Source organism: Marmota marmota, unplaced genomic scaffold, assembly GCF_001458135.2.
Source record: "Marmota marmota marmota unplaced genomic scaffold, marMar, whole genome shotgun sequence".
Classification (NCBI taxonomy): Eukaryota; Metazoa; Chordata; class Mammalia; order Rodentia; family Sciuridae; genus Marmota; species Marmota marmota.
In genome coordinates this window covers 12,737,106-12,751,446 of record NW_026000082.1, presented here as the reverse complement: position 1 = coordinate 12,751,446, position 14,341 = coordinate 12,737,106, and the positions used below count along the sequence as shown (strand labels likewise).

At 49.6% G+C, this 14,341-nt stretch overlaps 2 protein-coding genes across 3 annotated transcripts in view; one reads left to right on the top strand and one right to left on the bottom strand.

Annotated features, from left to right (window-relative positions):
- Window positions 1–5,213, top strand: part of Podn (podocan) — a 34,360-nt gene extending 29,147 nt beyond the window's left edge. Inside the window, exon 11 of the mRNA XM_048815363.1 lies at window positions 5,195–5,213. The gene's annotated coding sequence lies outside the window, so the exon portion shown is untranslated. The remainder of the gene's footprint in view (window positions 1–5,194) is intronic.
- The window catches only part of Slc1a7 (solute carrier family 1 member 7), a 43,825-nt gene that overhangs the window by 5,847 nt on the left and 23,637 nt on the right, over window positions 1–14,341 (bottom strand). For both annotated transcript variants that reach the window (XM_015484981.2, XM_048815365.1), the window contains 3 exons: window positions 13,505–13,720; window positions 5,171–5,213; window positions 2,557–2,779 (listed from right to left, as the gene is read on the bottom strand). In XM_015484981.2, coding sequence (XP_015340467.1) covers window positions 2,557–2,779; window positions 5,171–5,213; window positions 13,505–13,720 — 482 coding nt within the window. The remainder of the gene's footprint in view (window positions 1–2,556; window positions 2,780–5,170; window positions 5,214–13,504; window positions 13,721–14,341) is intronic.

Here is a 14,341-nt window from a genome sequence, read left to right as displayed (position 1 = left end):
CCCCTGCCTTGCTGGCCTTCCTCAGGCTTCTAGAATACATGAAGGTCTGCTCTGCCTCAGGGCCTTTGATCATCCCTTTCCAAGGCCTGAGTACTTCCTATAGCCTAGAAGCCCCTCCCCACTCCCCTGGGCCAACTCCCAAATTATTCCCCTCTCGTCTCTCGCTGTGTTCTTTATGTTGCTTATTACAACTGATAACTTTTTCCCCATTTGTCTGCTTTTTCTCCTTGTCCCTTCTGGTCGGTTAGCTCCATGGGGGTGAGAACTGGCTTCTCAGCTGGCTCACAGGAGACACCTGACAAAAACTACTGAATGACTGATGCTGAAGCCATCCCTGAAGCCCCAGTGCCCCTGGGGTATTCTGGGTTTCCCTTCAGTGCTCGCAACATACTTGGAAATCACACAGGTGCAGACTGTACCATGGGGTCAGATCCATGACACTGGGCACCACCATGCCCGTCTTGAAAAGGTGGCTGATGGCTGCTCTCCTGGCAAGACCAAGATGGGTCACAGAGCACACTCCCAGGCTGCCCTGGGGAAGCTCATGTCACATGCTCAGAGCTCAGTGACTGGCTCAGCCAGTGGGGGACAGGGTGGCATTCCCCTCCTGGCCTGTGGGACTCTTTCCCTATAGTCCACAGAGCAGCTGCCCTGTGGTGATGGGGTGAAAAAGGGGCCCTGTCTGGTTGGACAGGAGAGGCTAGAATTGGAGGTGACACAGGGCCTAGCCCTGCCCAGCTGGCCTGTCACAGCGTGGCTGATGTGGACTCAGGTTCCTTCTGCCAGCTCCATCCCTCCCCAGGCTACTCTTGTCCCTCCCAGCCTCCACCTGGATTTCTCTGGGGGAATCCAAGGACTCTGGCTGGATGGGAGCTAGTGTGCAGGGATCTGGGGGTGTGGCGGTGGGGCGCCCCTGCAGGCAAGGCCAAGGAGACCTCAGCACTAGCTACATCTCAGCACTAGGGAGGGTCAGAGAAAGAAGGCTCAGTTGAGGAGTCAAAGAAAACCTGTTCAGAGCACAATATTAGCACTGACAAACACGGGCACCAGCAGATGTGGGCATAGACAGAGGTAGGCACACACTAACGCTGGTTCACACTGACTTGATACACACACACAAACGTTGATATGTGGATAGTTACACCTGTTCGGTAATTACCAGGTGACTGGAGTCCCAAGGGGTTTTTTTTTTGGCTTTGCTAATAGATTCCTTCTTCCATGTCCCCTTCCCTAAGAGAGACTCCAGGTGGGGAAAGGAAGAATGTCCAGGACTGAGGACTGAGTGCCAGGGATGCTGAAGGGTCCTTCCAGCACCAGCCTGCCCCACGCTCACCAGCCTGTCCTGGCCCCTTCACATGCCAGACATTTTGGCCCAGATGATCAGAGCCTTGTCTGTCATCGTCCATTCATTTGGCCATCTGTCACTCATCTCTCCAACAGGTTGACTGAGCCCAAAGACCAGGTCATAGGGAGCTCTGCAGCTGGCTTGGCTTCTAAGTGTAGAGCATGTCCAGCTTTGTGACCCTCTGAGGAGGTCACACCAAGAAGGGACAAGAGAAGAGGGTGTGGGGGATTCTTTAGGCAGCATTTGCAGGAACCAGGTGGCCCTTGGACCAGGGTGGTGGTGGTGGGAAAGGGAAATTTATGAATAGAGGGAGAATCCAGAGGCAGACCTGACAGGATTTGACCATGGGGCTAAGGCAGAAGTCGGGGAGAAAGTGAGCCCAGATGTCTTGCATGAGCAGCCAGGAGGATAAGGAGGCTGGTTACTTGAGAAGAAACCCTGGTGGAGCCATGGGGAGCAGGAGATGGCTGCCCCAGGCCCCACAGTGCAGGTCAGTGCTGAAGGATTGGGAGTTGTCCTAAGAAGGAAAAGGGTATTGTGGGGGCACCACAGGCAGAGGCACAGCCATAGGTTTTTGTGGAGACTGAAGCTATACAGCTTAGGGGCTCTCTTAAGTACAAGAAATTTAAAAATAAAAAGGTCTAGGCCTTGGAAGGCTCCTATACAAATGAGGGATCCTGAGCCTTGAACTTTATGGCTTCGTGGAGATTAGGGGTCTTTGGGGACCCAGAGAAGAGTAGCTGGGGAAGGGTGTGGTCGGGGAGGACACTATGGAGCCTAAGAAATGGCACAGACAAGAAATGGCTCTGAAGAGAGAAGTGGCCAGTGAGAAGCCCTGGGGGTGGGGGTGGGGTGATAGACCTTAAGTAAACAGTGGCACCCCTCCCCATCCTTTCCAAGCCTTGTGAAAAGTCGAGGGACAGGCTTCTGGCAGGGACTGGGGACACAAAAGAAGAGGGAGAGCCAGTGTCCCTGGAAGAAAATCAGACCTCAGGGATAGGGATTCTGAGCGAGGACCCCCTGGCTCGCTGTGGGGGTGGGGAGGTGGATACCCTCAGTGAAGGAATGGGGGCTCGAGCCACTCTGTTGCCTAGGGAAAGGAGGAAGGGCCTGGAGGGCTAGAGGGTTCCAGGTTACTTAGAGAGCTGGATGGCAGGATGCCGGGAGGGGACGGCTGCTGGGCACTGTGGGGGTGGGCAGGTAGCACATACCCATGGTGGCAGAGAAGATGACGATGCCCAGCACATTCATGCCATCGCTGGTGCCTGGCTCTGACTTGTAAACCACCTCAGGTGCCGGGGTCAGGTCCAGGGCGAAGTTCTGCACACGAGAGCCATTCTCTTCCTGGACTCCATAGATGAGGATTCTCCGAGAAGAGGCTTCCTCTGAGGCCACCTTGGGGGACTTGATAACTGGAGTGGTCTTGGTGCGGTACTGGTGGGTGACATTCCAGCCAGGAAGAAGTCAGGACCCAGTGTTATGATATCAACAACAAGAAGAATGTCTCAAAAGCACATTTGCATCTCCTTATATCCTATCCAATCGACAGTAGCCTTGTGAGGTAGGCAGGGCGGGGGTTATTATTAATACTTTATCCAAAAGAAACTGAGATTCCTTCATTCATTCACTACCTGGAGTGTCTGCCTCCAGCTTTCCGGCCTCTTCCGATATGCATCAGAACCCCATCTGGTTCCCTGTCTAACCATCTGTCCATCTACTGAGATACGTCTCCCCACAGTAGCCATCCACCTACCCACCAGCCAGCCTGCTTCCCATCTGGTGGGAGTGGGGGCTTCCCTCCGAGACAGCTCCACTCTCCTTCAGCCTGCCTCTGGTCCTCCTCTGTCCCTAGAGCATTCCTGGATCTCTCCCCCTTAGGTCTCAGGGGCTGGGAACCCAAACAGGGAAGCCCTCACCCTCCTGAACATCACAGTATCAATAAGATGGGGTAAAAAGAACCAGGCAGGAAATATATGGGACCTAGGTCTCTGAGCTTCCTTTTTCCTCATTTGTAAAATGGAATCATAACAGCATCTATCTTGCTGGTAAATAAAACTGTACACACATATATAGTGTCAACAGCAGTTCTGGGCACATGGCAAGGCCAATGTATACTTTACTGTTTCCCTCAGCAGCAGTGAAAACTGCACCCAAGGCTGAACACTCTGTGCTGGGTGCTGAGATACAAAAATGAACCAAATACGAGTTCTGCCCTGAGAGTTTGGGAGAGGGAGTGACTAGTATGACTAGCTCTGCCTGGAGGAGTCAGACTGCCTTACAGAGAAGGGACTTTTTGGTTTAAGTCTTGAAGGATGAGTAGGGGTTTGTTAAAAGAAAAAGATTACTCCAAGAAGGCATAAGGTAGAGTGATATTCTCTTTCTCTGTTACCTTTAATAATTTCCTACCATAGTTGGCAGCGAGACCCTGCATAACCTGGCTAATTCTGAAGGCAAAGACCCAAGATATTAGTGGCTTATGCAAGCTCCTCATTTGGAGCTCCCTTCCCAACCCTCAGCCATCTCCTTTGTGTCCCCAGCCCAACACAGGGCCCAGCCCCAGGAAGGGGCTGAGGACACACCTGCTGGGTTGAGTCAACCAAACAGCTGACATGAGGAAGGAGAGGAGAGCTGTTAAAAGTGCAGACAAAGACAGAGGTGCAAAGAAGTTTACCACAATTTCTAAAAGAGGCAAAACTTTGAAAGCAACCTAAAGGAACACTGAAAGGGGCATGGGTCAGTAAATGACAGTCCAGCCTTCCCACGGCTCCTATATTACCACTCAGTGTTGTGCTTTTAAGGATCAGTTAGTAGCCAGGGAAAATACTCATGTATGATGAAAGAGGGTGGGGGGAACAGGATATAAACCGTGCATGTACTACAATCCTTATTTAATTAAAAAATATAGATAGATAGATAGATAGATAGACATAGATATAGATATATACATGGACTAGAAACATACTGTCTGCTACCTCTCCTTCTGGTACTGCCAGGACACCTTTCTAGATGAGTCAACCATCTAGAATTTTTTTTTTTACTTTATTTAATATTTTCCTAATTTTCTATAGTGAATATTATAACTATTCTTATTAGGGAGTAAAAGGATTATTTAAGGAAAAAAAAGGAAGAAGTGGGCTGGGGTTGTGGCTCAGAGGGAGAGCGCTCGCCTAGCATGTGTGAGGCACTGGGTTCGATCCTCAGCACCACATAAATAAAATAAAGACATTGTGTCCACCTATAATTAAAAAAATAAATATTAAAAAGAAGAAGAAGAAGAAGAGGAGGAGGAGGAGGGGAAGAAAAGAGACTTAGCAGGGCTGGCGTGTGGCTCAGTGGTGGAGCACTTGCCTCACACATGTGAGGCCCTGGGTTCCATCCTCAGCACCACATAAAAATAAATAAACAAAATAAAGATGTTGTGTCCATGTATAATTAAAATATATATATTAAAAAACAAAAGACTTAGCAGCCAGCTGAACCTGAGTCTGTCCAGCAGCTTTTCACCTACTGGTGGCCTAACCTTGGGCAAAATCATCAAATCCTTCTGAGTTTCAGTCTCCTCAGCCAGAAAATGGGGCTGATCTGACCTCAGTGTGGGTTCCTGTGAGGAAGGTGAGGTGGTGTGTGAGCCTCTGTGTGCACCGAGGGTCTCACAGGCACTCAGCCAGGCTCCCCTCCACCCAGTAATTGTTCTTCATGGGGTACGGACATGGAGGGTCTGAGGACCTAGGTCCCCCCCACCTCTCTTCTGGCATCCTGCCTCCTCAGGAGCCTGGGAGGCTGGCAGGGCCTCCCCCTCCATCACCCAAGGACCCACTTGCTCACCTGTTTGAATGTGGCTTCCACCAGGTTGGCTGGGAACATGTTCCTGGGAAGAGAGTCAGCGAATGAAGAATTGCAGAGCCCAGGTCTGGAAAGCCCTTGGGGTCAGGACCTTGGGGTCATCTCAAACCTCCCTTGGCAGCCCAGGCCCTCCACGAGCCAGCCCCTCTCCCTGCAGTCTCCTCTCCCCACACGGCTGGCCCTGCCGCCGTCACCCACAGCAACCTGACCAGACTTTGCACTTTTCCAGCCCCAGGCCTTGCTCACCCCGTTCCCTCTGCCTGGAATGGCCTCCTGCTTCTCTGCCTGACCAGCTCCTGCTCCCACCAATCACAGTCAAGCGCCACTTCCTCTGCCCAGCCCTGTCTGACTCTCTACCTCTGTCTGCCTCTCTTTGAAGGCAAGTCTCGGTTGTTCACATTCTATCTGTGGGGCCTGACACAGGACCTGGCTCAACCATGGGATAATCACATCATCCCGTGGGATAGGGATTGGTCCCAGGACTGCCCCACATGTGTCAAAATCCGAGGTTGTTCAAGTTCCTTGTATAAAATGATGTAGTATTATAACCTACACAATCCTCCTGTATAAAGCATCTCTAGGTTACTTATAATAGTTAATATGATTTAAATGTGGTGTAAATAGTTGTTGTATTGTCTGGGGAATGATGACAAGGGGGAGAAATGACACAAGTGCAGTTTTCCTCCAATAGTTTTGACCTTCAATTGGTTGAGTCTGTGGATATGGAACCCATCGATACAGAGAGTTGACTGTGTTTTCATTAATGTTTTATTATAAAGCTTAAAATGAAGCCGGTCTTGTCCCGCCAGCTTTAAAGAAGTAACTGTCAAAACAGTGTGACACAGACAGCCATCAGTGGAAGGAAAAAGGTGGCAGAACCTCAGCCCAGAAATAGAACCCAGGACCTTTCACATTTCACATCACAAATCAGTGAGGAATGGGAGGGCTCATCATGGATTGCTGCTGGCTAACTATTTGGGAAAATAAACGTTAGATCCTTGTTTAACACCTTTTACCAAAATAAATTACAGATGGTTTTAAAACATACATAATTGGAAAAAAGAAAGAAAGAAACCAAAAACCAGGTATTGGTGGTGCACAACTATAATCCCACTTACTTGGGAGGGTGAGGCAGGAGGATCTCAAGTTTGAGGATGGCCTGGGCAACTTAGCAAGACTTTATCTTAAATAAAAAATAAAAAGGACTAGGGATGTAGCTCAACACTGCTGTGTTCAATCCCCAGTATTAATGAATAAATAGTTAGAAGAAACAAAAGTTAATATTTTATCATGTCTCAGATTATGAAAGGACTCTCTAAAAACAAATGAAGCAATTGAGGAAAAAAATTTACTACACTAAAAATAAGAAATTCCTAAGTGTACTCTGGTATCCTGGATTACATCCTGGAACAGTAAAAACAAATGACATTAATGGAAGCTGATGAAATCCAAATGAGATCTGTAACTTAGTTAATGGTGTTGCACTCATTTAATTCCTTAGTTTTGATTAAAGGACCTTTCTTTCTTTTTTTTTTTAAAGGACCATTTTTATATAAGACGCTAACTAACATCCAGGGTGTTGTAGGGGATCTTTTCTTTGCAATTTTTTTTTTTTTGACAAAATGAAAAGCTAAAAAAAAAAAAAAGTAGGTCTATAAGAAGGATTACAATACAAATGAGATTATAAGGCAAATAACCAACTAGGGAGACTAGATGACCAAGCGTTATTTAAAAGGTTCACAAATCTTGCCCTTATTCCCGTGCTCCCAGCCAGTCTCCTCTCACCAGAGTACCAGCTCCCTGGAGGGCAGAGACCTCTGTTTTGATTCCGGTGGTGTCCCCAGGATCTGGAAGAGGGCCTGGCACACATCAGGGACTCAGCCACTATTTGCTGCATAGACAAACAAACAAAAGGACCCTCAAAACAGTAATGCCTCCACAGGCAAATGATTGGAAGATAGGCCCAGGCAATTTACTTTCCAAAAGAGATGCACTTGGGCAAAAATGCTTTTAAAAAATGTTTGGCTTTATCAATGCATGAAAGACATTTCCATCTATGAAAGTGACCATGTGTTTTTTAAATGAAGTCCACATGCTGGGGAGATGGGCACCCTCAGGTGGATCTGGGAGTGACATTTTCTTTCCAAAGCAGTATAGCAATTCATGTCCAGAGTTTAAATCCTTGTCTTTATAGGAATTCCCCTTCTAGGAATCAATTTGAAATCAGAGATGCCAAAAAGACTCTTGTTCCAGCTTGTACTTGCTGGAACAGTCCATGTGCAACACACTCATGCTGCTTTCCTCCTAGATCACCCTCCCACTCACTTTTGTTCTTGGCAAATCTCTTCTCTCTCAAGACTCAGTTCACACATGCATGGAGTTAGACACGTGGACGTGAGTGTGCACACTTTCTCAATTCTACTCCCAAGCAGCCATTGCTGGAGGCAGACACTGTCATGTTTTCACTGCTGCCAAGACTCTGGTTCAGTGTACATATATAGCTGGAGGAAGAGGGTCAGAAGGAGCTAGCAAAGCAGAAGGCTGGTCATGGGTATGTTGTGACCCAACCATCATTTACCCATTCCCCAGGAGTTTCAGCTTTGTCACAAGGGAGAGAAGAAGCAAAGGTCAGGAACTGGGATCTCAGAGGTTTGAAGAATTTTTTTTTTCCCATGAGAGATAAGCAGATCTCTGCCACCAGTATGGGAGCAGCCTGCAAAATCTTTCTGACATCAAGCAGACCAGAAGCACAGTGCCTGCATTAGTGCCGGGAGCATGCATGTACAACCTGCTGGGGTACATGGTCCACCTGCCCTGGGCATCTGTGACCAGGTGCACTGATTGTTAAATAGTTTGAAAATCTCTCCCAGGTTTAGCTCCAGGAGATTCAAGTGACTTAATCAGAGGTTGTTTTCTAATGAAATTTGAAGGTAAGTCTGCTTTAGCTTGAGCAGAAACTAAAGAACATGTGAAAGATCAGGAAAAAACAAATGGAATTTGTACTTGTTATGTACATTCCTTTGAACCTTCCTTTAACGTCAGCACAATGTCGAATGAGACATGCTGATGATGAAAGACAAGTGCTAAGCATGGCAGTGCACACAGATGACCAAGTATGAGATCCTGGTGCGTGAGAGTTGCCCGCCTCTGGACCACTCATTTAGGAGAAAATGCAAGGCTTTATCCCCCACTAGGAATCAATCACCTAACCTCTGCTGTTGCAGGTTTCTCTTAACTAGCAGCCTGGAGCAGTTCCTGACTGACATGTTTGCTCATACTAACATCAGGGAACTGCAGATTTAATCAAGAATTTTGCTTTGGATTATTATTTGGGGAAAATGTAAAACATTTTCTTTTGGCTTTGAATATCCATGGGAGTCGGTCCTGCATGTCCCGTGAGGCCTGTGCTCCTGGTGGCAGCTACAATGTGTCTGGAGATAATTGCCATGCTTACAAATACCCACACACTCCCTGTGCATTTCTGTGGGCAGGGCCAAGGTCCATCTCCAGACTTCCCCCTCATTTATTATTTGAGTTCTCACTGTGACAGTTTCAAACTAGCCCCCAGTCACTTGTCTCCAATCCAGGCCCCAAAGGTGGAGATTATTTCTTTTCAAACACAGCTTCTGAGAATTTTGTTCAGTCCCTGAGATGGTAACTAGGAGCTATAAAGCCAAGTCATTACTCAACCTCTGTGGTGTTTTAATAAGATTGGGAAAAAAAGAAAAAGAAAAAAAAATAAGAAAAAGAAAGAATAAGGGGCCAACTCTGATTAGTGTTCCGCGTGGGTTTTTTCTGTGAAGCTGCACAGGGATCAGACGTCAGTTTTCTGGAGCCCCCACTTGGAGCCTTGGGAAATGAATTCATGTCTTGGCAGGTCATCCAGGGACACAGCCTGTTGCATTCCTCTGGAATCATCTTGACACATGGACATAAATCTTTGCACCCCTGGAGGTGAGCTGTGTGGCTTCTTTTCCCCTGTGTAGTCAGCCCCTGTATCTTTCTGGCTTTTCATTTGTCATATCTGCTACCACGTCCCAGTTCCCTGTCCTAGTCATACATTTTCTTGTTCAGTCAAAAACATTTGCAGGCACCTGCTCTGGGCCAGAGCAAAGGGAAGGAGATCCCAGGTACCTTCATTGCCAGTGTCCCCATTGTCCTCACATCCTCTCAGAGGATGACAGTGGCATCCCTCATACCCTTCTTATCTATAGATGAGGGACAGTCCTATTGCAGAGCCTTGTATTTACCACCCCACACCCAGTTTCTATTACGATGCCTTTGTCCAGAGCCGGTTCTTAGTAAAGGTGAGCTGCTTTGGGTGTAAGTGACCACATCTGCTCCCTGGGCATCTCTATACCAAATTTTGTCCACTCCATCCTTCTCCAGCTCATTCTTCCCAACCTCACCAGCTTCTCCTCCCTCCCTTTTTTATTTATTTATTTTGCTGTGCTGGGGATCAAACCCAGGGTGTCAAGAATGCTAGGCTACCCTCCAGCCCCAGCTTCCCTTTCTAAGGCCAAACAGCCAACCCCACCCTGGGGACATGCAAGGTCCAGGAGGTTGAGCTGTCCTGTTGCTCTAGAATCTGCTTCCAGAAGCTTCAGCTCATTCTCTGCAGCTTGTTCACTGGCTCGTGGGCTTTGGTGTGTAGAACCACAGAATCGGAGGCATCTTGAGAATCACTGGGAACTGAACTGTGGAGAGAGGGCCTGGCCTGGTCAGGGTCACACAGTGGCTTATTGCTGGCAATGCTGAGATGAGACCGCAGGTCTCTCAGGTTCTGGTACTCCACCACAGAAAGCATGTGACACCTCCCCGCAGCCCCACTCTCTGACCAAGAAATAGTGACGGTGATGCCCAACCACCCAGGTTTGCAAAAGCCTCAAAGCAGAAGGATCAGTTTTCACCATGCGAGAAGCAGCTCTGGAACATTTGACTTTGACACGTGTGTCTGATCCAAAGCTCTGCAGCCCCTGATCAGGGTAGGCTGTGCAAGGGGGGAGAGGTCTGCTCCAGCACCCACCACTTCTTCTATCACGTGGAAAAGCTGTTTGGAATCACAGAATCCAAGAAATGATGAGTCATAGGCACCAGATCCTAGAAATAATGGATCTTAGAAATGAGGCTTCTCCAAATTCTTCCTGCCTTGACTGCCAGGACACTCGATCTCCTCCTGTCCCCACTTGTGTTCCATTTGCTCCCACAGCCTCCAGCATGGCTGTGCACCAAGGCTGGTCCTGAGCCTCTGTGGCCGGCACACAGGGTGTTTCTCCTGGGTGATTCCAGCTCCTCCCAGGGCTTCAGACCCCAACTCCACTGAAGACTCTGTGTCCCATGTATGCATTCAGCAGACACCTAGTACCTGCTCTATGCTGTTCCAGGCTCCAGGAAAGAGCAGGGAACAGATTTGTAGGGATCTGGCTACAAGGGGCATATAACTGTTTATTCCAATGGGGGCCACAGAAGAAGAAATAAAGAAGTTCATGGATGTGATAGTGTCTGTAGTCATGAAGGCTGTGATGAAGAGCAAAGAGAAGAGAGGGAGAGAGAGAATGGGGTGGGGAAGGGACCATGAGGACCTTCTGAAGGTGATACTGAGCACAGACATCGACCGAGTGAGGGAAGGGGCCATGTGCTCCCCCATCAAGGCCATTCAGAGAGGCACCAATGTCACCAAGACAGGAGCACACTTGACATGGAGGAACAGCGGAGGCCAGCTTGGCCAGGGTCAGGGGAAGGAAGGGAGAATTGCCTCTCCCACTCTGAGTTTGGGCTTGGCTGTGTGATTTTCTCTGGCCAAGAGGATGCTCATAGACTTGCCAAAAGCAGAGGCTTGAAAACACACTCACAAGCTTCTATTTCCTCTCTTTCTCCTCTACCTTCAGCATAAAAGGATGCCCAGATAAGCTCTCTCCTGGAATCCTGTTGCCACCCTGAATGAAGCTGGACTGGCCTGCCAGAGTAAAGATCACACACAGCCCTGCTGAGCCATATCAGCCAATTCCACAGTGGGGCCATTGGCCTCCTGCAGGCCATGGCTGAGCTCAGCCAAATCAGCAGATCCTCCCAGCTGACTGTAGACTCCTGGTGGTCATTTCAAACACAAAAATCTTAGGTAGTTTGTTACACAGCAATAACTGACTGACACAGAGGGTGAGAGTTTTTTTTAAAGAGGGGGAGAGAAGCTGTGCTAGGCATATATCCCCATGGGGGATGAGAGGAATGCTTCTCCCTAAACTGAAGCCAGGAGAACTATTCAGAGATCTTGGCTCATGTTCCCCAGGGTTTGAGGAATGTAGGGGCTGGTTCCTGACTCATGTCCAAAGGCCCTGGGAAAGACCTGCACTTCTAACAAGAATATGTATTCTTTCCCATGGGCCAGTCACAGAAGGGACTCTGCCCAAGAACATCACCTAGAGGGGTGAGCTGACCACAGCAGAGGGATTAAGCAGAGATCAGGCCTGAGGAGGGTGCTTGAAGCAGACAGATGGAAGAGATATAAAGATGTAGATCAAATGAACCCACAAAAATATCCCTGAAGAATCTCAACCAGGGAGCCCCATTGCAGCTTACTCATCCTGGTAAGGGAGGATCTTGCAGTGCCCCCAGCCTCCCCTCTCTCCTTGCTGCTCCAACCCCAGTGCTGGCAGCAGAGGAGCAGACAGAAGAAGAGAAACACTGACAATCCTCTTCCCACTGCAGCTTCCTCAGCTTGATCAGATCCTCAAGGCTAGGACAGGATTAGTTTTAAATTGAATGAGTCTGGAGTTTTAATATTAGACAGGCTGAGACTCCTTATATCCTAAATTGGCTGGAAAATTAGAGAGACAAGGAGGACTCCATAGGGCAAGTTTAACGGGGTAGCAGGTCAAGTCCACCAGGCCATTCCCAGGTGTGTGTGCTTCTGCAGGCACCGTCTAGTCCCTCGCCCACACTCACATGGTCCTGGGAAAGACACTCACCATCAGGGCCACCTACTGCCTCTACCCTGGTACTTTCCAAACCTCCATCTCAAGCTCACTCTCTCCCACAAGATTGAGATCCATTGAAACCACCAGCTGGCATCTACCCTGGGAGGTCTGTCCCTGCACTGGCACTTCCTGTGGCTTGGTGACCACACTGCTGTCCACTTGGATTATCAGGCCAGAAACATGCCTGTCAGCGCCACCCACCTCCTCCAGCCTCACTTCCATTTCTTCTTCCTCCTGCTGATGCTACCCCCTGAGCTGCTGCACAGTCCCCATCCTATCCCCCACCCCACAGCAGCCAGTCCCTGGATCTACCTTCTCCTCCCACCCTACCCCTGCTCCCACCCAGAGCCACTCTCACCGCCAAAGCCTTCTGAATTGGATCATGTCACTCCTCTGCTTAAAACCTATTTCCTGGGGCCCTTACGGGCCTCCACCCAATTGCCCAGCAACACCTTCCATGTCTCTCCTCACACAAATGCTGCAGTCAGGCTGGATGGCTGCGGGCCCTCCCTCCCACACCATTCCCTTCCATCTCTGGACCTGCATCCATCACTGCCCTCCACCCACCTCCCTGCTCTCCACCACCTCCCCATCCCCTTCTTTAGACTTCTTTTTGCTCATACCCCATCACAGCACCCAGTCCTGATATAGTCTCTACCTATTTATGGATCTTTCTCTCCTAGAAGGCAGGGTGAGGGACAGGAGAGTGGCTGCCTGCAGGGAGTCTGTGGGGAGGTGTCCCTTGTGGCTCTATGGCTGAGTCTGCAGTACTTTCCTGGGGACAAGGGCTCAGGTCCATGGCACGCAGTCAGCAGAACTGATGCAGCACCATAATGGCGGCCAAGAGCATCATCCTGGGAGTTAGACAGGCCTGGACGGAATCCTGGTCCTACAATCTACCTGCTGGATACCCCTGGAAAAGTCACTTCACCTCTTAGAGCTGCATGTCTTCATCTGTGAAAAGGGGACCTTTTCTTTGTTAGAAAAGAGGAGGAGACCCATCCCTTCAGGCCTCCAACCTCATAGGTTAGGTGCTCACAGCTGCTTATGCAATCAACAAGCGCTCACTGACCCTGCTCTGACCAAAAAGCAGGCATGGGACAGGCCTGTCTTGCCCTCCTGCTTCTGGACTGATGGGGCAGGTAGCAGCAAGAGCTCATTGACTTCAGGGTCCCAGGAGCTCAGGGATTCTGCAGGACCTCCATGCCTGCTTCTTGTTACCACACATAATAGAGCAGCTCCCAGTAGTCTCCAGTGTCTGCCCTATCCTGCCCTGTGGAGGCCATGCAGGGCACCCCTGGCCAGGTGTGCACTCCTAAGCAGGGTATCAGTAGCAAGTTACCGGATGAGGTCCAGCAGGGCGTCCGCCGAGCTCATGACAGGCTTCCCACTCTGCTCAGTTATCTCCTTCTGGGCTGCACCACCTGGGTGGATGATGGAGACCATGATGATGCCCACGATAACGGCCAAGAAGGTGGTCCATAGGTAGTATGCCACGGTGAGGATGCCCAGGCGGCTAGAGGTCTTGGCATCCAAGGAGGCAAGGCCAGACATCAAGCTGGGAGGAAGAGGTAGGTCAGGTCTATGGGGGGCACACACTCCCTGGCAGGCACTCGGGTGTGACCACCCTAGCCCCCTCCTGGCTGTGCTCAGCCCTCTGCTTCCAACCACCCACATGCTCCAGGGAACCCTCTTCTCAGTAATCCAGTCCTGTGGCTCCTGCTAACCTCTTTCCATTCTGCTCTCCTCTTGACACCCAGGGTCAGCAGCCCAGCTGTTCACACCTTTGCCGGTGCTGTTCCCTTGGTATGGTACCCTTCTTCTCAGAAGCTTCTCTGGCCTAACTCCTACCCAGCAGGCAAGCCCAGGCTCAGGGTCACCTCTTCAGCAAAGTCTTTTTAGACTACCTGCCTCTCTCCCACAGTTAGGAGCCCATTCTGGAGCTCTCCCAACCCCCCAGCCTCCTCTATCACGACTCTGGTTATCACCATCTGTTGACCTGTCTCTGACTGTCTCTGGATTGAGTGATATGAGAGGGACAGGTCTGATTATCTGTGAGACCCCAGTCCCCAGCACTAGCCAAGTCTCAGCTTTGCTGAGTGAATCAATGAGTGAGAAAGCCAGTGAGCCCACTGGTCAGTGACCTGGGCCTAGCTAGAGTCTTGCCAATGGGTTACTG